The following is a 25,990-nucleotide window of genomic DNA, read 5'->3' on the forward strand; positions in this document are numbered from 1 at the left end:
TTTTTGTAACTTTTAAGCACAACATGATATTATTGACCGCAAACTAATGTGTGTTAAATATTCAGTCTTGTTCAATTGAGCTGAATTTGATTTGATCAGGCACAAATTCAAGTAATCATAACCTAAACATAAATACATTTTCAAGGGTTAAAAAAAAGTGCACCATCTGTCCAGCCTTCAGATAAGTCCTCTTTTATTCAGTTGACTTGGTCATGAATTCCAACTCAAATTTCAAAAGGTTCACAGAAATCTGCAACAACCTAAAAAAAATAAGACGAGCATTTTATTCAGTAGAATTATTTACAACACATACTCTTCTCCGCCAGTTTATTCGACTCCTCTAAGCGGCTGCACGTCAGTCAATCACGCAGTGTGACAGATCCCTGGGGTGGGGGCAAGAGGGGGGCTGATGTTCACATCTCACACCTGAATATTCTCCACTTATAGATTTACCTGAGTGAATAATGTAAGGTCCTCTGATGCGCCCCCCACTCAGCCCTGCTGCATAATTTCCCCCCCTCCTCACCTCCCCTCCATCTACATCCATAAATACTACATGAATTTACTTTAGTGAAATTATACTTACACCACCCACCCGCCATGTTCAGACTGGAGGCTCTTTTTTTTACAGTCTCAGTTATCCTCATACGCACACACATGCCTTGTTTTCCATGACCTATCCAGGAGTAGTTTAATTTCAAGGTGCAACCAAGTGTGCGGGTGTGTGTTGGAGAGGGAGGGGGGTGTATTGCCCCTGTCCTGCTTTGACCGCTGATTGCACCTTTTCTTTTTTTCTTCACACCCCATAACTGGGTGGAAATTAATAATCCGTTTTAGGCGTGATCTGTGAACCCTGGGAAGTGGTATATCTATACCACCTTCCACACACACACACACACACACAGATTCAGAGCCTCAAGCTGCAATGTCTGTCTTGTCATAGAGGTCAACGGTCCCCCCGCAACAACCTCCCCTCCCGACACCCCAATCCTGACAAACTGCAAGCGTGATGGGGTTGGCGGCCACATGCAGTTGGCAGAGATTTGTAACTGTGTCCCTGGTCCATTGCATTTGAATTATTCGGCAGGCTGTGCTGCACACACACACACCCCATAACATGCTTGCTTTACCTTAGTTGGGAAGAAAGATTGTGTAGAGAAGGACTGGGAGAGAAAGAGGGATGTAGGAAGGAGACGGGGAGTTTAAATGAGTTACAGAAGGAGTACAGAGAGAGAGAAGAGCAAAGACTGTGACAAGAGATTGAAACTGAGAGGCAGAGAGAGAAAGAGAGACGGAGTGAATGATTTAGAGTTTGAAAGTGACCATGAGAGAAAGAGAGGACAGACTCAGAGATGGAGTTAGAGACAGAGAGAGAGAGATATTGCAGCGAAGAGGGAGGCAGAAAAAAAAGAGTTGACCGTGAGAGATGAAGAGAGATAGAAAGTGAGACAAAGAGAGAGAGAGAGAGAGAGAGAGAGAGAGAGAGAATGAAGGACAGAAAGAGGGAAACGAGGAAGACAAGAAGGTGGGGGGGTAATGGGAAGATGAACAAGGAGCTGCGAGAGGCAACGACCAAGGGCAAAAGGAGGAGGAGAGGGGGCATGGTGAAGGACAACAGGGGAGGGTGTGGGGGGGTGAAAAGAGGACCGGTAGGTTGGGGTGGGGTGGGGTGGGGGTGTAAGGGGGAAACAGGTGGAAGGTTAATGGGCCTGGAGCGGATCCACCAGACGCTCTTGGGCTTGATATATGGGCCCGGGGCCTGGCGCGGGGCGTAGGCTTTCAAAGATATATTATTTCATTTGAGGAGCAGCACCATTCTGGCTGACAACCCCCCCCCCCCCCCCCCCCCCCCCCCCCCCCCGCTTCTACCAACACCCCCCACAGCCCAGCATTTGTCCAGTGATAGATGACACGCCCCCCCACCACCCCGACACACACATGCACAAATACACATACAGTATTGCCCCCCCCACACACACACACACACACACACACACACACACACACACTCCCTTGGCTCCTGTACAATTTCTTGCTGTTGTAGTCAGGACATTGTCAAAATGTTCAATTAATTTAGGTTCTTTCTTTGTTTCTTTGTTTCTTTCTTCTAGCCCCCCCTTTCACTGTCAGTCTTTCTCCCAGGCTGCAGGCAGGTCTTATGGCCGCCTGTGTGCTTTTTTAAGTTGCTATTTTAGTGGTAACAATATCTGTTTGATCAGTCGCACTGGGTAGGAGCAGGAGGTTGGGGAGTTGTAGGGAGGGAGAGGGTGGGGAGGGGGTTCACAAAGGCCTCTTTTCATTCATAAATTATTGACCATTGCAGAAGACATCACTCTTTCTTTTTTTCATAAATACTGTAAAACAGTATTTTTTTTTTCCCAATACTACCAATACAAAATGGAAAAAGTCGATTTTTTTTCATCTGTTTCAAAGACACTAGGTGGTCAGTCAAAAAAAGAGCGTAAATCAGACAGAACTGAGGCTGTTCTGTACCTGGAAAGCTACAGGTTGGACCTCCTGAATGTGTCTTGAAGTCTACCATAGCAAGGCACTGAAACCATGAAGCAATACCCCCACTGGTCCCACAGGTGAAACATATACATATATGTACACACATACTGTGTATGTGTCTCAGAAGGATACTGGTATTGAAAAAGTCCTTATTCCACTGTGTGCAACATGACAAGATAGCAATTGCAGACATGTGTTATTTCCTGGCATTAACCAAAGTCTGAATTTTCCAATAGCGTCTGCCGTGCTTTGACTGTTTGACTGCAGACGACCACTGTTCTGACAAAAATCAAATTTTCCAATGTCCTCCTCACGTCCCCTGATGGTTGTAGACTGAGCTTTAAGATACAGCCTTTCCAAATACTGGAATGGTCCCGTAGGGCCAACCCCAGGGGACTGCAGGAGGCCGGAAGGAAGAACAGGAAACTTGTTAAAAGAGAAGATTTAAGGTCGCCGTCCCAGAGGAGCGGCAGCTATAAGGAGACGACGGGGGTTGGGAGGTTTTAGCATGCGCAAAGTCTGCTCATCTACTTGTTGCTTTGATGAGGGATGAAAGGCTGTCATGAAGTACAAGTTTACAGAGCTCCAGGCAATGATAGACTCAACTGTCCTCAACAACATTTCCTCTTCCTTGTACTTCTTCACTTTCACTCAAGGATTTCTTTCCTTTAATTTCTTCACTGTTCCAACAATTAACTGAAATTCTCACTCAATATGTAAGCACAGGTCAGCGAGAACACTTGCATATGGACACTGACATGACATTGTTGCATGGATCAAGTGTCTGCACCACCCCGCTGAACCTGTTGAAGAGATGTGGGTTTTTTTTACCTTCCATATATCTCTGCCTTTCTCCATCTCACCCTCCTCTTCAAACCCCTGCTGATGAAATAGCAAAGAAAAGCAAAAATTGCCTCCACCTCTTCTGTAGTTTTTCATTTTCAAGTAAGTTAACACAGCCTGATTCGCATTTGCGAGCACTTTGGGCATTCTGCGGGAGAAAGAGCAGGTTGTGTTTAAGTCTTGTTTGTGGACGATCAGGGTAAAAGCCTTTTTTATTGGCAGGTCATGCTGCTTGTTATGAGGGTGACGCAGGTGACTAGGCTGTGCTGTTAGCCTCGGTGGCCCCGAACTAACACGGTTGTTGTTTCACAAGTTGGCAACAGTCAGTCAAATCAGCAGGGAGAGAGAGAGAGCAATTGAAAGGCAGAGAAGAAGTGGGAATGAGAGACAAAGAAAATGGGTAAACAAAGTGGATATGGGGACTTGATTTAGTTGGCTGGGCTGCTAACAAATCAACTCAACAGCATGCAAACACTTTACACACTCCACAAAAGTACAAAGCAACTTTCTCCCTCCCCTCTCCTCCTCTCTGCTGTGCTTATAGTTATGAGCCGTGTTAAATCGACAGTTTATGCAGGAACCTTTCCAAAGTGCCTCCCATCAGAAACTCTGCAAGCCAAAAAAGTGGTGCTCACAGTCTGCAGCAGCAAAGGACAAATTAGACGTGATCCTCGTAAAAAGAATTGTTATCTGCGGGCGGGCTTGGTGGCTGAGGGTGGCGATATGTTGTCAGACGAGTGATAAATATACAGACAGAAGTGCCGGCATTTTGCTCCTAAATAGCTCCCTGCTATAGGGTTTCCTGGAGGTCAGAGGGGCCGAGGTGTGGCTGCTGCAGCCTTACGCCGACCCTCAACCTCTAAACTAAACTCACCACACAAAACTATGCAAAACCTGTCAGCTAATTTATCTTCCTCTTTTGCGCTGCCCTGCATCTCATCTTTGTAAAAGACACAGTTTGGAAAGCGTCAAAACATAAATAGCTGCAAAAAAGGGTTTCACGTTGAAATAAGAAACCCAACACTTGATGGAGACATCTATTAAATAGTTACATAATGAAAAAAAATTAAAGTATTGTGAGCCAGAATAATTGATATTCACTTCATAAACCCCATATTACTCTGTTTGAATGAAAACAGCCCTAACCCTAACCCTAACGATTAGGTGGAAATACAAGCTACTCTAATTCAAATTAGGTTAAACATGTTGAGTGGAGGTTTAGTGTTGTTTAGTGTGGAAGCAATCCTGGAAGAAAATGTATTTCAACAATGACTTCATGAAACATATAATATAAATGGTAAAGTGGTAAAAATTGGACTCTTCAAATGATACCGAATGGCAAACCTCTTCAGTGAAATATTTTGTTCCACTCACTCTTCAAATAAGTTAAAATAAATTAAAAAAAGAAAAAAGAAACAGTACTCCTAGCTTCTTATGTTATGATGTTGCGTGGCCTCAATTATCTGCGTGTAATCCAGCCTGCCTAGAGGTTATGCCTGTGTCTGCCGCTTTCGTCACTGGGCTGTCAACAGTTGTCCCCCAACGTCTATTTTTGATGCTTATTTACAGCTTGTCTATTCTGGACAGGGAGTGGGGAAGCATGGGGTGGGGGGTGGGGGTTGAGGGTCCAGGAGACAATAGATAAGACAGTGGAGTCGACAGCCTGCCGGCTAGTTTTACACTTGAAGAGTGGAGGGGTATTTATATTCAACTGGGAAGGCGGGTGATTGAATTTGCGCACCGATGACTGATGCATGCAGTTCATAGGAGTAACACTAGACACTGTGGTTGTGTTGTGACGACGAGCGAGAAATTTCAATGGGGCCGCACGCCAAACAACGACCCAGTCGAGAAAATGGCTTCAGCCCCACCAGCATAGAAGGACAAAGACACCTGTTCCCTGCTCCTACTAAAAGCGTTCCTTTCCTTGCTGGTTTTAATTTTGCTCTTGCTCTCCTTATTCCTTTTACACTACATCAGGACTTTTTTATTACTCTCACACCATTCCCTCTTCATCATCTCTCAATCTGTCAATCTCGTTCTCCATTTCTCTCAAAACACCATAACTGCAAAACTGGCACGAGCCATGGATAAATGATTCCACACATGTGAAATAAAGGCATGGCAGTAATAATAGGCATTACAGTCCAGCGTTCTTTTAGGATTGCGCCCTCTCAGAGGGGGATAAAAAGAGGCTTTTCAAGCAAGCTGAAACAATGACGAGCAATAAACCGAATATGCCGAAAGGGGACTTGCTGAGAAGGGTGTCGACAACACCGTTAAACCTCTAGAAATGAACCAGGGATGCTGAACAAAAACCAAAAAAGACGAGGCTTTCAGGTGGCAAGCCGCAGCCTCACCTTCCCTTAGGCCAATACTTCATATGCCACATGTTGCACTGCACTTCACATCAGCAGCAGCACCACTAGGCCTCGTACTGCTGCAGCAGTGCTATAGAGAGACGTCTTTCTCATAATACAGATGAATTCATGGCAGTTTCTGTCAGACGAAGCCTGGAGATGCACTTCAGGGAGGAGCAGGGCTCCATCTGTTCTGCGCCGTTGTTGTTTTGATGCCCTCGTGCTCCTTGTACTTCAACTGTTTACATATCACAGGAGCTCTGGAAATGCTCAATTAGTTAATTCAGATATATAATTTGTGTATCAAGGGCTGTAATCCTAGTGATCTCTGGAGCTGTGCCACGTTGTGGATTCACAGCTGCCTGCTCTAAAACACCACCACCTAAACTCCCTCACAACCCCCCTCCTCACCATCAAACCCCCCCCCCCCACACCCACCCACCCATCTCAGCGCGTCAAACACTAATGGGAATCTGTGTCTCCCGCCCTCTCAGACAGAAAGCATGACTGCATCAGTCTCTGCATTTTAAAACAGCTTTGGTCATCTAAGCTGTTTTAAGGTATATTGCATATGTGTGTAAGTGTGTGTGTGTGAGAGAGAGTTAAAGAAGAATGTCTCTACTGTTCTGAATAATACAAAAGGGGGAAGCCTTTAGCCTGTTGTCTTCCTTGTCTCCTCTTTTTCTTGTCTTCTCTTCCTCTTAACGCACAGACGGTCAGGATTATGGGGTCATTTCCCACTGTCTGTCAATGACCGTCACACAGACACAAACGCACCCAATTGTACAAAAACACACATACACACAATTCATACATGCACACACATAAATCCTCTTTCTCACTCACATCTGACAGTGTCGTGACCGTATAATAAAGTGAGTGCAAAACCCCACTTTTAAACAACACACACACACACACACACACACACACACACACACACACACACACACACACACACACAAACCGAGAAATCTGCACTGGGTCATAACCATACTTGCATACATACACATTCACTTCCTCCCCTCCTTATATTGCATCCCCTCCACCTACCTTTCACACTCAGCACACAAACACCAAGTCATAAATTGCAGCATTAACTAAAATAATGATTGCACGGCATGAAAATTCAATGGCTGGGGCTTATAATGCCTAGGAATCGCCTGGTAGATTACGCTCTGGGAGTGTGTTTGTGTGTGCTTGGGGAGTCTGTGGGGGGTTGGGGGGGTGTTGATGGATCAATAGGAGTTCTATGATCAGTACCTCCCAGCCAGGAACCTTATAGACAGTCTACTCGCACAACTCATTTTACATTTGGACAGCATGAGAGTGGAGCAAGAGAGTGGAGTGGCGGGAAGGAAGCTGGAGGCTGCACGTGTGTGTATGTAAGTGTGTGTATGTATGCAGGTATAGATATTACTGTCAAGCATTTGTATGTGTGTCTCTGTGTAAGTATGCAGGTCTTGACATGATTGCATCTGTGTGTGTGTGTGTGTGTGTGTGTGTGTGTGTGTGTGTGTGTGTGTGTGTGTGTGTGTGTGTGTGTGTGTGTGTGTGTGTGTGTGTTGGAGTGAAGGAGGAGGAAGGGTTACTTTCGGGAGATGCTGTTCCCTGGGCTGCATGTGTATTAGCGGTCTAATGTTCATGTGAATAATTGATTAGGGCCTCTCTGTGTTTTTGATAATTAGTTGATAGCTTCTTAGCTCTAAGCCCTGAGATTTCATGTGTGTGAGAGTACGAGAGTGTGTGTATGTGGTGGGGGGTAGGTAGTCCACTTCTGAGGTATCCTGAAAACAATAGCTCTCAAAAAGAAAAAAAAACTCCTTTCCTCTAAGCCATGCACTCATGGATTAACTTTCTTCAGAAATGAGGAAACAGTACATACATTTCTTTCTCATAACCTAATTTTTTTCTGGAGTTCTCTTTCATTTCTTTCACCTCATGATCTCTGAACAAAGTTGAGCCCAACTCGCCATTCTTTAGACACTCTACCACCTGGATGATTGAGATTAACCTTCTCAGACACTCCATAGATTATTATAATAAAAAGCTGGCAGACACTACCTGGAAATTTTAGATTTTGTACATATCTAGTAAACAGACTAGCCGTGGCAGACAACAATAAACATTGCATGCATGACAAGATATCAATTGAAATTCATGTCTGGCCTCTCACTGGTCCGTTCTCTTGCCTTATTGATTTTTCTGTCTTTCATATGCTTATGCATCAAGTAAAAACGGAATAGGAAAGTTTGGGTGTGCTTGGTTCATCCTCAAATCCCTGCACTAATATCAGACAGAGAAGAAGGTTTGTTGCCATCGTCAGCGACCTTGAGAAAACAAGACATTCTTCCCGCTGCAACACACAGACCCACAGAGATACTTTGTTTTTCTTGCCTCATGATTGTAGTGCCGCGCTTCTTGTGGATTCTCACAGATGTGTTTGTGTGCTTAGCTGGCTTAAGCTAACAACGTTATGTGCCGTGATCCGTCCAAGATTCCTCTACACCTTTGTTATTTACTTGTTATGTATTTGCATATTTATTAAGTGCACACATTGCTACACTGGTTTCCTACCATAGACAGCTACTGCATTTCCTGTAGCTGTAGTGGCCTTATATCACTGTGTGTTGAGGCGAGGCCCAGGCAGAGCAGGAAGACCTTATTAGGCTTGGGATAAAAGGATGCCGTAAAGGATAAAAGGAGGGAAGGGAGGGCAAGGTTTTTTGTTTTCACTTTCTACCACAAGCCTGGGACAAGAAGAAGAATGTCAGGATGTGTAGACGGATGAGGGAGACAGCACAGCCAATCTAAAGCAGAGTGTTCTCAGGGTCAAAGGTCAGCCTCCAGAGTCTGTTAATGCAGTCACCGTGGGAACCGATCAATCTCAGTGCTGCGGCAATATCGATCAGACGTGGGCACACAAATACACGTGGACACACACATAATACAGCATTCATTCGCTCTTACAAAGCGGTTTCTGCTCTCAATACAACACACAGTGAGATCATGTGCACTGGCACACACAGGCTCACTCAAAACACCTTGTCAAATGTTTTTCGTAGAAGAAGAGGTTGTAGACTATTGATGTCCTAACACAAACAGTTTCTTGACATTTGAGTTTCTTGTCAGTAACATAATTTCTACTCAGCAGCAAAAGTAATGAGTAAATGTAATAAGTAAGATTTCTACTGTTGAGTTTTAAATATTATTTGGGTCATCCTCTAATGCCAAAAAGACAAAATCAGTGCATGGGGACACAGGTCCTTAGTTCCGAATCAAGACAAATCAAGACCTAGTACCATTTCTTAGGCTTTAGATACAGAACCCTGAAACCCAACTGACCAGGTGGTCTTTGAAACATCATAGTCCAAGTCCTTGCCTTGGTTCTAAGCCACACACATTATCCACTTGTTTACTCCTAATGGATAGTACATGTAAGTGTTTCTGAAGTGAGCTTTAGAAACAAAATGATTTCAAAAAGAAAAATACATTTTATTTTTCACAAAATGTTTCTTGTTGAAGTTGGAAAACGACTTTTCTGCAGACACAAGGCCTTCTTGTGACAATGGTGATATTTTCTGAGCTCACAGATGGCCTGTGGCATCTCTATGGCTGTTTAGGGACATAATAACAGTCTAAGGTTTCTGTGCGCTCAGTCGGAGATAAACCTCAGGCATTCTCCACTACCTGATATGTTGGATTAGAGATACATGCAACCAACAAACAGGTGCCAGTGACATGAAATGTTGCTAGGCATGCATGCAACGATATACATATACTGTCACATACATAAATACATAGCATACATTCACTGTATTAATCTCAGTAAGTAGTATCAAACTGATGGTAAGTCTGCTAGATTATTTTCTTTTAGAGAGATATGCATTAATGTATCTGATTGCCTGATGTTTTGTTTCTGATGGCAGATTCTTACTTTCTTTCCTAATGTCAGTCCAATCTTATGAGAATGTTTGAAATACTACAGAAAATAAAAAAGACCTCATGGAAGTCAGTAAAACACATCATAAAAAAAGTGAAAAGAGTTGTTCTTTGGTGGCCATTCATTCTTTCACACACAAACAAAATCCACTATTTATACATACTGTACCCTCAAGTTTATGTGCAAGTTTTACCTCAACCAACAGAGTGAAGGACGCACATTAACCTTTGTCCAAGCATCATCGTGTAATCAAAAACGTTTTTAATGGCCATCTTTCATTTTCCACTGAAAGGACATTTGAAACGAGAATACAAAGTTTAGTTTAGGCCAATTTTTAACTGTCCGCACAGTTGAGTTTCTGCTCACCTCTATAGGGAATGAATGGATATCTGACAATTTGCTGCTCATGTTGATTCACAGTTTGAGTGCACTACCAGTAGCACTGGAAAATCTGCATCCTAAAAGTCAGCTACAGTTGCAGGAAAAAGGAAGTAACCAACAAGTAAATAATGATTTTGGGAGCTTTAATCTTCCACCTTGTCTGCTCGCTGACAAATTCAGATTTTACTGAGGCTGGTTGCTCAGTATTTTATCTCTAGTATTATCATTCCTTTCTTCAGGCACCCCCTCCCGCCCCAACTAGCAGCGCCACCTGCCACCTGCACATTTTCCCAGCATTCTTATCACTCCACCAGCCGTAAGATCGAGGCCCACATGAACTATATGCCATGATAAACAAGAGCTGTTTTTGGGAGGTGGGGTGTGTGTGTGTGTGTGTGTGTGGGGGGGGGGGGGTGTCTAGTAGGACACTAGTAGCAGGACATAGTTTTAAAACATGGACACCCAAAGGCCACCTCTCCCCTCCCACCAGGTCACATAGCTGGAACGTCCTGGGGATTTTGTCGCTCACTCTGTTGTTTTTTCTGATGGATGTAACTCTATTTGTGGCTTTTGAAAGTCACGGCTGCCAGAAATGATTTGCAGAGGGACTCTAGAAGCATTTGCTGTTTCATTTAAAACAAGACACTGAGTCAATAGTGACCTGTGACCTTTTTGCCTTCCTTGTAATATGGTCTTTGTTAAGACAATAGGAAGGGTAATAAAGACAATAAAGTGTTAGTAAGATTTGATTTGTATTTTATTAGGCTTGAATGCGCTTCCACAAGAAAACTATCAACCAGTCCATGATTTGTGATACAGTGATGACCAACAACATCCTATTGTTGGCGATGGAACCTCACACTGAGACTCTTTTCAATTAAATTACCAAACCAAACTGGAAATGAGCTACAGTACATTCAAGCACGACATAATTAATTGTTCGCAGCACTCTGAGAACTACAGGCGCTGTTCTAGGTGAATTAATGCCTGTTCCCAGGTGAATACAGGGCCTCTTTGGCTCAAGGCGAACAGATGCCAAGACAGGACTGCACCAAAGGATGGCTGCTAGAGACGCACGAGCATTGATGTCAGCTTCAAACCTCACCTGTAGTACTCCGAGACAGCATTGATTCTTGTCCAGCAGAGAGAGACGGAAAGATGGAAGCACAGTTGTTTATGTACAAGTTGTTTGAGGCAGATAAACTCATGGTCTGTGTGTGTGTGTGTGTGTGTGTGTGTGTGTGTGTGTGTGTGTGTGTGTGTGTGTGTGTGTGTATGTGTGTGTGTGTGTGTGTTTTCCCCCTTGTTAAAAAAAAAAATAGCATGATTCTCTCCATTCATTAAGGCTCCACAGAAGGAGATTCCATTAATCTGTTCATTAGGCCACATCAAAAATGGAACTACTTATTAAAATCAGATCCAGCTGTGTACTCTCGTTAAAGCCCGCCGTACCGTACGAAGCTTAACAATGCTCGTGGCACTAGACCAAAACCCGGCCACAAGAAAGGGGGGAAAAGATTCTACTACATTGGCCTGTTTTGACTCAACACACCATGGTAATTGCTCTACTCTTAGCAGGGGGCTATGAATAAACATTACTTTTGTCAGCAAGCATCTGAATGCTCTATTTCCAATTAATTTACATTTGCTCTGAAATGGAGGGAATATCTGCTCTTAATCACTATGTTTTATTTTCCCAATTTCCCCCAAGTCTTTTCTCATTCTCTCATTCCCTGTCTGGCACTTTCATTCCCCCTCTAACCCACGCTCTCTTTCTTTTTCTACCTCTCTCTCTGGAAAATCCCATTAATCTTAGGCAGTGGTTTTGAACAAAAGCTATGGGCTAAGCGATTGATCCTGGCATTGATCCCACTCGCCTGAACGATCATAAAGGTGTTAAATTGGTTTCTTGGAGGATATTTATTTTTCATTGCTGGCTGCTGCAAGTAGAAGTTCCTGCTTGGAATTTCTCTCATTTTTTTAACCAAACACTGGTGATGATATTAAAATATTAAATAGATCACACCTTGAAAAGTAGCCTTAAATGTGGATTTTGAGGCCAGTTTGAAGCGATTTCTGGGGCGCGTGTTTTCTGTATCAGGGTGAATGATAGAAGCTAAATCCTTATAATGAGTTTTGCTCCATCCAAGGACAGGTGGAGACTTGGGATTGTCCACATGCATACGGTGGAAGCAAAAGTAGAAAACTCCTTAATTTATGTTGTTGAAAATTCTGCTGTGAATTTGTTATGTGTTATGTGTGTAACTAAATTAGTACATTTTGATTCCAAAGGCAAAATTATGTTTTTCAACCACAAAACGTGTCATTTTCACGTCAGGTCAAGGCCCGCTAACCTTTACGCAATAAACAATTTCAGAGTAAGTTTTTGTTATAGGTAAATATTTCAAGAACAAGACTCAACAAAAGAAAAACATTTATTTTCATCAGCAGCCCATTTGGTTGAAATGAGCATGCAAGGAGTAAAAATATGAGACTATGAAAAGTATTTACTGTACTAGTATTTTTATGCTGCTCCTGGAAAACCTTCAAAGTAATTCACTTACAGAATTATATTCTATATATAGTAAGTTTTCAATTTAGCAAAATAGGGAAGTGGGAAACACTTACGGAATAACAACACAACAAGTTTGTTTCCTTCTGAGTCAATATTGCTGGAAACAGGAAATCAGCAACTGGCAGCGTCATCTAAATTTTCCATGACCATGTTCTGAGATAAAAATTAACCAACTAAATAAATCAGTTTTATTGCTCCTACTGAGTTCAACAAACAGCTGATTTGAACTTTGTAGTGTCATATTGTGAAAAAATAAAATTGAGAAAGGTTGTAATCAGTCATTGGCAATCAGTCAATGTTGGCAGAGATAGTATTCAAGACTTGTTGAAAACACAAGACGAAGCGGTCGACGACTCCATGTCAGAAAGTTCATATTATCTGAGAGAGCAGGCAGCAGCTCGTGTAAGATCAGGCGCCATGAGCGTTGCTCATTTGACAGAGCAAAGGAAGAGCTTGTCAGGGAAACAGCTCATGTCGCTGGCACTTAAAAGGTCAACGAACTGAACCCCAACCCCTGGCCCGCCCTCACGCCTGTCTGTCTGTCACCAGTCCCCCACTTCCAGGCGGGTGTCCCCAGCCCTCGTCTCGGCTGCTATCACCCGCCGTCATCCCCTCTGAGCTGCCCCCCTTTGATGACCCAGGCCTCTTGTCAGAGAAGAGCTTCCAGGCAGGCGGAGTGAGGACAGCCCTTTGATGAGGACCCCGACACTTGCCAGCACTGCTGACATGCAGGGGGGGTCCTTTGAAGAGCCTGGGCCTTACATGTACCCATCCGTCCGCACACACACACACACACACACATGCACACTGTTACACGTGCTTCCAGGGTAGATGGAGGGACGAAGAGAAGAGGATTGGGGAACAGCGTAGAGAATTCCCTCCTTTGACTGCCTTTCTTGCTCTCTGATGGTTTTAATGAAGGCATTTGAATTTTTTCATCCTGTGCTTGAGACGCTCAGTACAAAAAATAGATGTATAAGGAGGAGGAGGAGGAGGAGGAGGAGAAGGGAGGCAAAAAGAGTCCATGATACTGTCAGAAATGTTAGAAAAGGTCACAGAGGCTTTGTCATTTGATAAAAGAGAAATGGGAGGGACTTAAGCATTCCACATGTAGGCATTATAGAGGCATGATGGGAGCCACTAAACTTTGATAACCCTAATGACCTGTATTATTTTTATTCATACAACGATATGATCTGTGGGACCCCCAAAAAATAGGAAACAAAGCCAATCTTAACAGATCGTACTGGCTGGATTGTATAGTTGGTTTCCACATGCTGCTCTCATACAACGTAAAACTTAAGAGTTACCTAAATCAGAAAAACCGAATGGCAGCTGTGGCCAAAGACAATGGGCAGCCAAAGTGTTCATGTCCTCCAACAGTGTGTATGATCTGGCTATTGTTATGTCTTCCTCAAAGGAAACAGACACTGTTTGACACCAGCCTCCAATCACCAGTCATAACAATCCCAATCAACAAGGAATAGATTTCAGACTTGGCCACAACCACTGCCATGTCGTACAAGGTAATAAAGTGTACAGTTGTTGACATCAAATTTGTACCTAAGGTCAAAAGAAATTCCTTTCAGCAGTGTTCATGCTGCACCTGCCTGTGTCACAAGGTTTTTAACATCGATCCACATTCTTCACCCTACAAGTGACATTGGCAATGAACGTCACAGAAAGTTCTCACAGACTCAAAGCAACAAAGTAATTAACATCACCACAAAACCACAGTGTGCCCAGAAAGACACATTATTCCCAATGATACCACAAAGAGGACAATGTTTGTTGATAGAAAAAGGGGGAGAAAGAAAGAACCTCTCATACATTTTCCTCATTCCTTCTCTCTCACTGTGGCCTTTTTTTGTCTGAGTCTGGCTATGTGAAGTAATGATTAACACAGCCAGGCATGGGAAGAGACTAACGGTTACAATGGAGGGGGTTGTTTTGGTGTAGAGAACCACCGATTGACCTGCCCCAGCTTCCCAAGCTCACCTGGCAGGTCCCTGGGAGCCAGCGGCTGGCATTCAGGAGGGGGGGAAAATGGCTACTTAATCATTATCATCTGTGGAATCACTCAGAAACTACTGGCAATGGGCAAACAGATAAACCTAGCAACATTGTTAAATCAGGCACATAGCAAAGTGCTTAACTGAGTGGTGAAAGGTTCACATGAGAAAGCTGAGAAAGAGTGTACAGGGGACTTTTGAGCTTTGTTGAAAAAAACAATATCTGTGGTGCACAACTGACACAGTGCCTCACCTTTATGTTTTGAGTGTGGGACACTTGATTTTGTCCCGTGTTTGAGTGAAAGCTTTGAATCTCTCATTTTACACATGAATAACAGGATATAACTGTTATTTGTTTGAACGTAAAACTGAAATAACAAAACAGTAAACTTTTTTCCTAAAGTGAGACTTTATTTTTCAAGGGTATGTTTTTGTGTCACCAGCACTCAAAATTCAGAATGGTTTTATCCACCAAGTACAATAAATGTTCAGAGCTTTGTAATGCAGGGACAAATCAACAGTTTGCATTGTAACCAAGTGCATATTGACTATTTTCCCATTTACAATCGAGCCAAGGATAGGCAGAGATGGTAGATGATGCCACAAGACATTTTTAGTATTTGGAAAAGAGACTTTTTAGAGGTGAATTTTTATTCAGCAAAGCACTGATCACAGAGCCTGATAAGCTAGTGCAGTATTTATTAAATAGCCTTAAATGCACATTAACAGTGTCACTTGTCTTACTTTTACAAACAGACTTTTACTGGCTCACTCGTCAGTTTCTGTCAACCATCTTATTAACATCCAGGGCTCTGACCAGATCGCTAGATGCTAATATCTATTTACTGAGCTAACAGGGAGGTTTGTTACAGCTTTGTAGGGGGAGAAAGTCAAGTAGTTGACCTGATGTGTTTCTGTATTTCTTACCAGGTGGACGACCAGATGAAGCTGCTGCAGAACTGCTGGAGTGAACTCCTCATCCTCGACCACGTCTTCCGGCAGGTGGTGCATGCCAAGGAGGGCTCCATCCTATTGGTCACTGGCCAGCAGGTGAGTTGGTTAAACCCCACCCTGGAACCTTCCTTCTTCCAACCTTTCCTTTTTCCTTCAAAACCCTGCCAGCCATGCATCACTCGCTCCTCAAGGGACTCTGCAACACTTCCTCAACATTTCCCTTAAAGCCTTATTGATCACTCCACCACACAGGAGTCACCGCTTCATTAAAAATAGATTATGCCTATAGATATATACTAATGTCACCAGAATAATCAATTTAGCATTTTTTTTCTCAGTGCATGAAGACTCTGCCAATGAATAAATAAGGCACTAGGTTACGTATGTTGCAGCATAGTGAGTGGGTGGACAGATAAAGAATGTGGCAAAGTGTGTTATTTTGTTTTACTGGGGCCTTTGAGGAAGTTGGTGAGAGCTGATGCCTGAAGCCTAAATGGAGGTCCTCAACACATCATGATACTGTGATGCTGTTTTCTGTTGCTTCATACACACACTCACAAAACACAATGTCAAACAGTGAACACACACATCCAGAGCACGCAGCAAAGACTTCTTCAGCATTCAGCGATTTTCATAATCTCATGCACACACAAAGACATGAAACTGCTCATCATGAAGACCAGTGGCGTGGCTGTCAGTGAGATGAGAAGTCATAAATTATCGATTGGCTGAGCTCTCCAAAAAATATTGGTCTCCATCAAAATGTTTTACAACAATAGAAGTTGGTGTAAATATTGAAGCAAGACAAGTGCACTGTATACAGAAAGGTCCTGCTTTAATTCCACAATTCTGAATGAAGACAAGGTCAGGGATAGATTTTCAGAATAGGAGAAGAAGTACTGCCTGTGGTAAATAAGCAGTGGTACTTGTAGTGGTGAGTAGTACAAGCCATGGTAAATAATACTATCATAGTGGAATCGTTGGGAGAAATGTGCATCGTACCAGTATACACTTTTTAAATTGGTTACAATCTAGATTTATTTGATGCAGAAGGATGGTGATGATAAAATGAACAGGTGACGAGAAGGAGAAGTACTGGGGTAACAGGTGGTGGAGAGTGGGAGAAATGATGGAAGACAAAAACAGAAGAGTGTGGATTCACAATGAGGGCAGGAGGAAAGCGTTGGAGAGGAAAGAAGGATGGCATTGATGGAAGCAGAGGGCAAAGGAGAAGAAGGGATGAAAATGAGAGTGAAGAGGAGAAAATGGGGAGGGGAGATGGAGGACTGAGAACGGGGGCAACACGGCAGAGGGGAGAGGAAAAGATAGGGGTCTGTTGAGAAAAGAGAAGGAAGACAGGAGTAAGGAAGGTGGAAATAAGGAAGAAAAGAGGAGAACATAGAAATGAAGCAAATGAGAAAGAAGAGACGGGACATAAGTAAGACTAGAGAGGACAGGAGGGGAAAAACAGGGGGTGGGGGACAAGAAGCGAGGTAGAAGGAGGTGAAATGTAGAGGTATCGAGGAGGAGATGAGGAGAAGAGAGGCAGTGTGAAGAGACCAGTGCGGTGAGGAGGAGGAGAAGGACGGGGGCTCATAATAAGGGGAGGCGCAGGATGGCGGTTTCGTTTGCATACTTTGGTTAATGAACAGCTGGTGTGTGTGTGTGTGTGTGCGCGTGTGTGTGGGTGTGTGTGAGGCTCTGAAACAGTTCATTATTTCCTATTATTCTCTGCCTGGCCAGGGGTGACAGCACAACCATAACACCAGGGATATTTAGAACACAGCAGCAGCATCACCCAAAGCTAAAATGCTACACACACACAACAAATCACATACTGACTGTTTGAACCAACATACTGCGTCGAGCATTGGCCTCATTGGTCTGTAATGTGCAAATAACTTGATTGTTGAGTATGCTCATCATATTGGTCTATGGGATATTATAAGAAGTCGATGAGACTGCCAACTTCAGTCTTCTTGAATAAAACACATGTGCTGCCTGCTCATTCACAGTATAGTGTGTATGTAATCAAAAAACAATTCAAGTCAAAACTTGGACCGTCGAAGACTGTCACGGTCACTTATTTGTGATGAAATGTACTTTTTTTGTCGACCCTTTTTCATTTTGTTGTAATAATTGTCTTGATAAATCCCTATAAGGCCACATATCATAACAGAAAAAATGTTTAAGTTTATAAAGTTTGGTTTGAGAGCAACTTAAAAGTCCTCACGTTGGCAGAAATATGTGACTTTAGAACAAAAGATTTGTTCAAAAGGAAATGTGGGCTGATGTTTGTCCCCTTTTGCTTTGAATCAAGCCCTTCTTTGCTCTCGTCAGCCACACGCTGCACTCATACTGACCTTTGAAAAGAAATCCATGGGACCAGCAGATTTACTGTTATAGCCTGCCGTTGGGTTTCTGTTTTGCACTTTCTCTTGTCCTTATGTTCCTCACTTGCTAATTTCTGGTCTTTTCTTATTTTCTGTCTTTCTCTGAGCTGCTGCATGGCGTCATGTCACCAACAGCAGTGAGAAATGGCCATGAGTGGATTTTTTTTTTAAGTTTTGGGTGGAAGAAAGGAGGCTTCTTTATACTGTCATAGGATCAAACACACAGTGCAACTTGTACAAATGCATGCAAACATGAAATGACAAAGATTGGACTGAACTGTTGAATGATTAAGCAAGGCCTCACAGCTTGGCAGCCAGTTCTCGGTGTGAAAATCTTGATATTTTGATAGCACAACGCTCCTGGTGTACATGAAATTCAAATGTGGAAGAAATGCAAAAGCAGACGTTCCTCTGCCAGTCGCAGATTTCTGCGCTTTCAAACAAGGTACATTTTCCATCCCCGTCCTCCACACACATCAAAGCCCTCTACGCATCAAACCGATCTCACCTTCCATATTCATCTTTAATGTTCTTCTAAGATTGTTAATCGTATTCATGATGGGTTAAGATTTGAAGGTTTATTCATATATTTACTCTCTATGTCTCTCCAGGAGGGATAATAAAGTAGTATTGATTGATTGACTGATACGCAGGTCACCAGGGTTAGTGCTAAGTCTGCTATAGTGACATTATAGCGTTTTTTTCCCCCTCTCTTTTTACTTAAGGCTAGAAGGCAATAACCCAAGGCATCACCATCAACAGTCCAATCCTTCAATGAAGTTATTTCATGCACAGTTGATTTTATGTAAATTGATTGACACCTTGGAAGGGGGGCAGTGTCTGCTTTCCACCGAGTCATAACTCTTACCGTCTTGAAGGTGGGAAGAAGGAAAGAGAGAGGGACAAAGGAGTTAACGATGAATTGGGAGAGAGGTACAGTAGTGTAGTAAAAGAGAAATGGCAGAAAAGGAGGCAAGAAGAGAGGAAAAACATTTGTTAACATATATTTTACTTTCCCTTCTTCAGACAGATGAAAAACAGGCTCATCTGATTTACACGATAAATAAATTCCACATCCAAGGGTGTTTTTAATTGCAAATGGGGGCTCACAGGGACCCTCTTCCTCCCTGAGCTTTAGGAACTGCGCACGCCAACATCTACCTTCCCCTGGAAACCCTAGCACAGTCAATTATGTTAATGAATTGTCAATAAATATAAAAATTTAATATGGTCCTGCTTACTTTGAGTGGCAGCTAAGGACTTGCCTCCCAGACAAATGTGCTGCAGTGGCAGATATGGAGTGCACCTGAAAAAGGAACATGTGCACGTATGTGCGTTTGGACAGATGGAAGAAAGAGGGGTCTAAAATCTATCTATCTATCTATCTATCCATCCACCCATCCATCCATCCATCATGTCTTTTTGTTGTGTCTCAGCATGCATGCTTTTTGTTTTGCTGTATAACTGAGATCAGAGAGAGTAGTCAGATCTGGCAGGTCTAACAAGTTGGAGGTGATGCTCTCTCCATACGCCCACAGCATCTTGTCATAAAAAAACTGTTAAACTGCAAAAACCTACTGCCTGCAGCTGATTTTTTACGCATCCGCCAGTGTCTCACACTCTGACAGACAGACTAAAGCTTTTGACTCCGTGTTGAGAGGTCAGTAGAGTAGGTACAGGAATAAAAAAAAAATCATTACATGATGGCTCATGGTGGTGATGTGTTCAGGGTACAGTCATGTGTTATGTATAGTTGTCAATCATTTTTGCAAATTGGGGTTTTAGATATATTTTCATTGGTTGGAATAACCCTTGAATGGGCAGAGATAAGCTATCCACAGTTAGACACGCTGAAACCAAGTGGAAAAGTAAGAGAAAGGGAAGTTAATATGTATCAAGTCTGCAGCATCTAGACTACTACTACGTTATCTATGTAGCTGGCTAGCCGAGTTACCCTACAAGTTGGTAACAAGCTATGGAAAAAGTCGTTGACATGGTGTTCTATATGTGGTGAAAAACTCCAGTGGGTACTTCTAATCTTGTTTGTGTTTAAACTCCAATCTGACTCACTTTGACGTTGAACATCTCGTTACATAACTCTCTCCCTGCTAATTCCAGGTGGACTATGCAGTGATTGCTTCGCAGGCAGGAGCCACCCTCAACAACCTGTTGAGCCACGCCCAGGAGCTGGTGGCCAAGCTACGCTCCCTGCAGCTGGACCAACGGGAGTTTGTCTGCCTCAAGTTCCTGGTCCTGTTCAGCCTGGGTGAGTCTCTGAAAGCCCTGAAGCGGGAAGATTTGAGGGGGAGCTGCAGTAAAAGAGGAAATAATGGTTCATGGTCCTCCTCAGCCTTAGCAGGTCACCAAAGACATAATGGCCTCTTTAGACCAGGAACCAAGGAACACATTTAGGAACTAAGTAGTTCCAATTTGTTTCCTTGGCAATTGTTCCTACCCCTAATAAAGTTGCTTCTCCTGAGGTAAGAGTAGAGGATGAGGATCAAAGTGATGCCAGTGATAGAAGAAGCAGGAAGGATGGGAGAGAAAGGAAATGGAAGGTGTGGGGGGGGGGCAGGTTCCTGGTACTGGTAAAAGATCTATAGGCAGGAGAGGGAGGGGGTGGAAAGGAAGGAGGAGGAGAGGAGGTGGGAGGGGAGGAAGGAAGGAAGGGACCTGTGGTCTGGAAGGCAGGAAGAGAAAGTAAGGGAGGAAGGAAAGAGGCGAGGTATGGTCCTCTTCCAACAAAGAAAGGGAGAAGGCAAGCTTTTACACATTAGTGTTTCATGCACTGTAAATAAAAGTTTCATATTTGTTTTCTTGAGACATTCACTAAAGCCAGACTTGCTTTCTATCTATTAGCTGTCTCATAAGTTAAAAAACAAAAAACAAAAAAACAATTATTGGCAGTAGATCTATGTGCCTCTTCTGAAAACTATTGTTGAGAGAGGGGGTACATCAATATGAGTTGGGTATGTAAAATATTGACTGTTAACTTTTTGGGGGGGATTTAGCCGTTGCTCTCTCTAATGGTGTGCAATGGGTGCAGCAGTAGTATATTTTCCTGGATCAGCAGTATTAGAGGCCATAAATGATAAAAGATGCATGATTAAGATTTTCAAAACCTCCAAAAGAGAAGGAATGAAGGCATTTTATTTAGCCTTTTGAGCTGGTTGGGTGAAAGCAGGTGCAGAGGATGAGGAGTTGGAAGGGAATGGGAGTGATTTGATTTGATTTTTTCTCCACTTGAGCTTTGGAGGGCCGGAAAGGAAAGGAGTTGGAGGGGATAGAGATCAACTGAGGGGGGAAGAAGAGAGGAAGGAAAGGATGAGAGGGAGGAGATATGAGAAGAGAATTATGAAGTGGGACAGAGTGGGAGGGAGGTACCGTGAAACATTTGGGATGGACAGGTGGGATGGAACTGAGGCTGTGAAGAGAGAGGGAGCATGGGATTTGGGAAGGGAGGGAAGTGGAGGGTTAAGTAGTCAAATGAGTTAAGGGACGAAGAGAAGGGGTATACTGATGTGTATGTGTGTGCTCAGATCCCAAAGCTGCTCTCCACTCTCTAAGCCAAGGTCAGCCATTGCCAGGAGACTGTCATCTCTGTCTCTTTCCTAACAAGTCTGCAACAAATGGCCTCTGAGGAATACACTCACACACACACACACACACACACACACACACACTCGACCAAATCTCTTTTAACATCCTGCATTACTGAAGCCAATGATGTTAAGGTAGCTTCGCTCAACCTGGCCCCTTTCTAGCACTGACAGAAACAGTGGCATACATATGTTGAATATTTACCTCATCCTTAGCCACCTCCTCCCTCCATCCATCTGTAATCCACCTGGGTCACACTTTCACTTCTTTACCTCCTCTAAACAAAGAAAGAGGAACTAATGAACTGCTAGGCAAAAGCGCACACACACACTGAGGTGATCAGGCAGGATTAATGTTTGTGTTAGTGGTGTTTGTGGTGCAGCGAAGAAAGAGGTGGGGTGGGGAGGATTGCAGTGGGGGCTTTGAAATGTGTGTGTCTGTCTGTGTGCATGCATGTGTTTGTTTGTGTGGGTTTTTTTTTTTTTTTTATGGGGCGGGGGTGTTGCTCGGGCTCAGGGTCTAAATAATTTGGCAGAAACATCATCCATAATGAAAGGCTCACCTGAGGGATGTGTATCGCCCCCGGCAGTGCCTGTTCTCGGGCGTGCCCAGGCCTCCCGCAAAAGAAGCCCGACACAGGCGCCGTAGAGATGGCTGAGGGGATCAGTGTTGGTGGAGGTGGTGAGGGTGAGGGGCTTGAGTAATGTAAAGCCAGGAGATTTAGAATTGATCTGATTAATATCACACACAGCTGAGCAGAGATTTGTGTGTGTGTGTGTGTGTGTGTGTGTGTGTGTGTGTGTGTGTGTGTATTCATGCATCTGTGTGTATGCTCACACAGCTGTTTTTGAACTACAAGCACATTAATATGCCTGCAATTAATAAGGATTGTAGTGAAATGAGGCATGAAAGTAGCTCTGCACTGACTGCTGCTCTAAAAGATTAGACTCTGCCTCTTTATTTGCTTTATTTCATCTCTTACACAGGTCACTGTACTCTCAGCTATGGATGATATAAATGGGGTGTATTCATTATGACACATGTTTAATACTGGGAACTACTGTTTGTTCTTCATTATTGCTATTGCCTTACTTACCTTACTTACTTACTGCTACTCCTATCACAGATACTGCTTGAATATGTAGTAATAGTAATACTACTATCACTATGCCAGTCTTCTGTTTTCCTGAAATTCCCACGACAATTACTACTGCTGCCTCAACTCCTGCGACTACTACTACTAAAGCCATGATTTTTCTCCAGCCCTAAATTAATGTTTAATTTTCCTAACTTTAAACATACTTAGCCCAACATAACCATGCTTACTTTGGCATAAGATTGATCTTTCCATAACCTCAATCATACTGTAGTTGCCATGCGCAGATATTTTCTATAATGCAAGAATTTAAAAAAAACTTGGACGTAAAAAAAAAAACCAATGCAATATGGTTGGATCGCTTATACTATGTCTGTGCTAATAGCATTGCTAGTACCACTATGACCACTACTGCTCTCCCATGTGAGTCATGGAGGTAGTGGTGCAGTCTCCCTTCCTCTTTTTTTGTTCCCTATCTTTCTGTTTGTCTTGGTTTTTCTCAGTATTTCTACAACCTTCTCCCTCTCCATCTCTCTCTCTCTCTGTCTGTGGATGGATAATCAGTCACCTCCTCCCTGCCAGAAGAGCCCTTAGTTAAGCCACTTGTCGATAAAGACAGGGATATAGATGTCACTCCAGCTGAGAGGAGACACTTGTCCTGATCTGTGTGTGTGTTTGTCCTCAGGGTTAGACATTCCTTCTTTTTTTTCTTTTTTTTTAACTTTTTTTTTTTTATATTTTCTCTCCGTCTCTCTCTCTACATCTATCTCTTTCTATCGCTCTCTCTCTCTGTCCCCTGTCACTCCTTGCTTGTTTTAAGTGAAGGCTTTCACCCTCTGTCAAGGAGGAGATTATCACTCTAAGAGCATTGATCTCTTAAGTGTTTGTAGGACTTCGAGCAATGATTGTGTGTGTTGGGTGTTGAGCAAGAGACACACAAATCGGCAGAGAGAGAGAGAGTGCTGCCTGGGTCAGAGTTCAGTAAAGGATTACTACTAGTTGTTGTATGGTGTCAGAACGCTGTTAATGGGCCTTTGATTTCCTTTAAAAGGCTTAAAGGCCTAATAGAAAGCCTGACAGGTTGTTGTATATATGGCCAGGTGAGAAATAGGTCACAAGTTCAAAATTAAGTCTGAGGAAATTGAAAAGAAAGATGCTCTTCTTTCCACTTTAGGGGGAATTAACTCTGCTCATTAAAAAGTAGAGTATTAGAGCTCCCAGGTATGAAGTTATGGAGGAAAGACATTTTATTTCAAGGATTAAACAAGGAGAAGCGTGTGTGTCCTAAAATGAGTAAGCCCTACAATATTGTGCTGCTTGAAACCTGCTTAAAAGTTACCCTTGTCAATGGAAAAAGAAGGGGTTTATTGATCAACCTTCACTAAAACTCATACAGATGTATGCCTGATGCATGCCACCACACAGACAGTTTCCATACTGGCAGAGCAGACACAGAGACAGAGGTTAGAGAGTCTTCAGCCAGCAACCAGTTAACCCAGCACTATGGGTCAAACCCCGTCAGCTGTAATTGGACAAGACAGGCGCTGCCAGTCCTTGTCAGCCAAGAGGAGAACCAGAGAAGCTGCCAGACCAGCGCGGGGTGGTAAATGCTCCCAGCGGAGAGAGAGCAGATTTGTGGACATAGCCCTAAATAATGCTCCCATATTGAAGCCTTTGGAAGGAACAAAACTAGTGAAAAGCTGATCAAATGTGGAAAATATAGGCTTGTGTTTGATTCCTCTGCAGTGAAGGTTAATTTAAAGAAGTCATATTTGTAGTTCTACTAACTATGTAAACTTTACAAGTGTTTCCCCTTATGTTGCTTTAAAGTTAAGAATAAAACTATCATACATTAATGTTATGGATTACAAAACTATTTATGTTTATTTCATCTGCCCGTTCATTTTCCAGTTTATTTGATCTGTATCATTTCAGTATCAAGTAAGGCTGTAACTGCTAATTATTTTCATCATTGATTCATCGGTTGATTATTTTCTCAATGAATCAATAAATCATTTGGTCTAAAGCATGTCAGAAAAGTAAATAATGGCCCTGTTGACATATTTAAATTGCTGTCGTTGCTGTTTAAAAGTCAAACCCACGAGTTTATCTCAAAATAACAGACTAGAAAACAAAAAAAGATCTAAATATTAACATGAGGAAATGATGTGTAATGTTGGCTTTATTCCAAGTCAGTGATCGGAAATCAGTAGTGTTGTCCATTCATAAGAAACCAAGACAGCCTGTGATTCAAGAGCTGCCTCAGCACCACATTAGCTGTCTGTCAAGTGATTAGTCAGGCTCTGAGGTTGGAGTTTAGAGACACCCACCTATCCATCCATCCCTCCCGCCCTCCATCCCTCACCAATCCATCCAGCCCCTCTGCATTGTCTCTTCTCTCATTGCTCTGCCCTTTCTCTCTCTTTTTTTCACATCCATCTTTGTATGCCTCGATCTATCACAACTCCATCCTCACATCCACCTCGGTCGCTCCTCGTTTATCTTCACCCACATCTGAATCGCCATTTATCTCTTTTCCTCCCTCCATCTTCTTTTCCTCCACCCCTTCCTTAAAATGTCTTAACTACAGTCATTTAAACTTATGTTGAGTCTCCGTCTGTACTTTCTCCTTAAAACAACTGAAAAGAAGTATTATACAGGGCTGAGGTCACATCAAGTGATATGACTTCGGAATTAGTTATTATTAATGTGTTAATATAAAATCTTATAGACATCAGTTCCTTAAAAATATTGGAATAAGTTGAATTTTATTGAAAACAAGTTAAATTTGGTCTCACAAACATTTCAGAAATGATTTACAATTTAGAATAATTTTCTTTTTCAATTTTTCTTCTTTGATGTAATCCACCTCTCCATTTACCTTTCCTGTCCTACACCTCATCAACCCTCACACCCCCCGACTCTGCGTCTCTCATTAGCATGTTTAGCGCGCCCCACTGAAGGCAGACTTTTTTTGTGCACCGCGAGGTCAGACACCAATCTGCTGACAACAACACATACACAGCAAACGTGATTAACCTTGATGAAAAAAGACAAATATTCTCTCTCTCTCTCTATCATATTTGTCTCTTCACACAATGAGAAAAAAAAACACATAATTCCCAGACAGGTACGTCCTAATTAAGCAACAGCAGAGGCTGTTCAGAATCAATGCTCTGATCCCTGGCCTGAGCAAGGGAGCAGGCTAATTCATGCACACCACCTCCCCTTCTCCCATAAAGCCTGGCAAATATTAATTTCCTGAAATGAACCGAATAATTTAGAATTCGTCTGGGATTGATTAACATCACGAGGCAGCGACGGT

At 42.9% G+C, this 25,990-nt stretch overlaps 1 protein-coding gene across 1 annotated transcript in view; it reads left to right on the forward strand.

Moving 5' to 3' along the window:
• nr5a2 (nuclear receptor subfamily 5, group A, member 2) overlaps nt 1–25,990 on the forward strand; it is a 64,852-nt gene that overhangs the window by 22,657 nt on the left and 16,205 nt on the right. Inside the window, exons 5-6 of the mRNA XM_070908266.1 lie at nt 15,553–15,672; nt 20,088–20,235. Coding sequence (XP_070764367.1) covers nt 15,553–15,672; nt 20,088–20,235 — 268 coding nt within the window. The remainder of the gene's footprint in view (nt 1–15,552; nt 15,673–20,087; nt 20,236–25,990) is intronic.

The sequence above is a fragment of the Enoplosus armatus genome, chromosome 7, assembly GCF_043641665.1.
Source record: "Enoplosus armatus isolate fEnoArm2 chromosome 7, fEnoArm2.hap1, whole genome shotgun sequence".
In the NCBI taxonomy this organism is placed as follows: Eukaryota; Metazoa; Chordata; class Actinopteri; order Centrarchiformes; family Enoplosidae; genus Enoplosus; species Enoplosus armatus.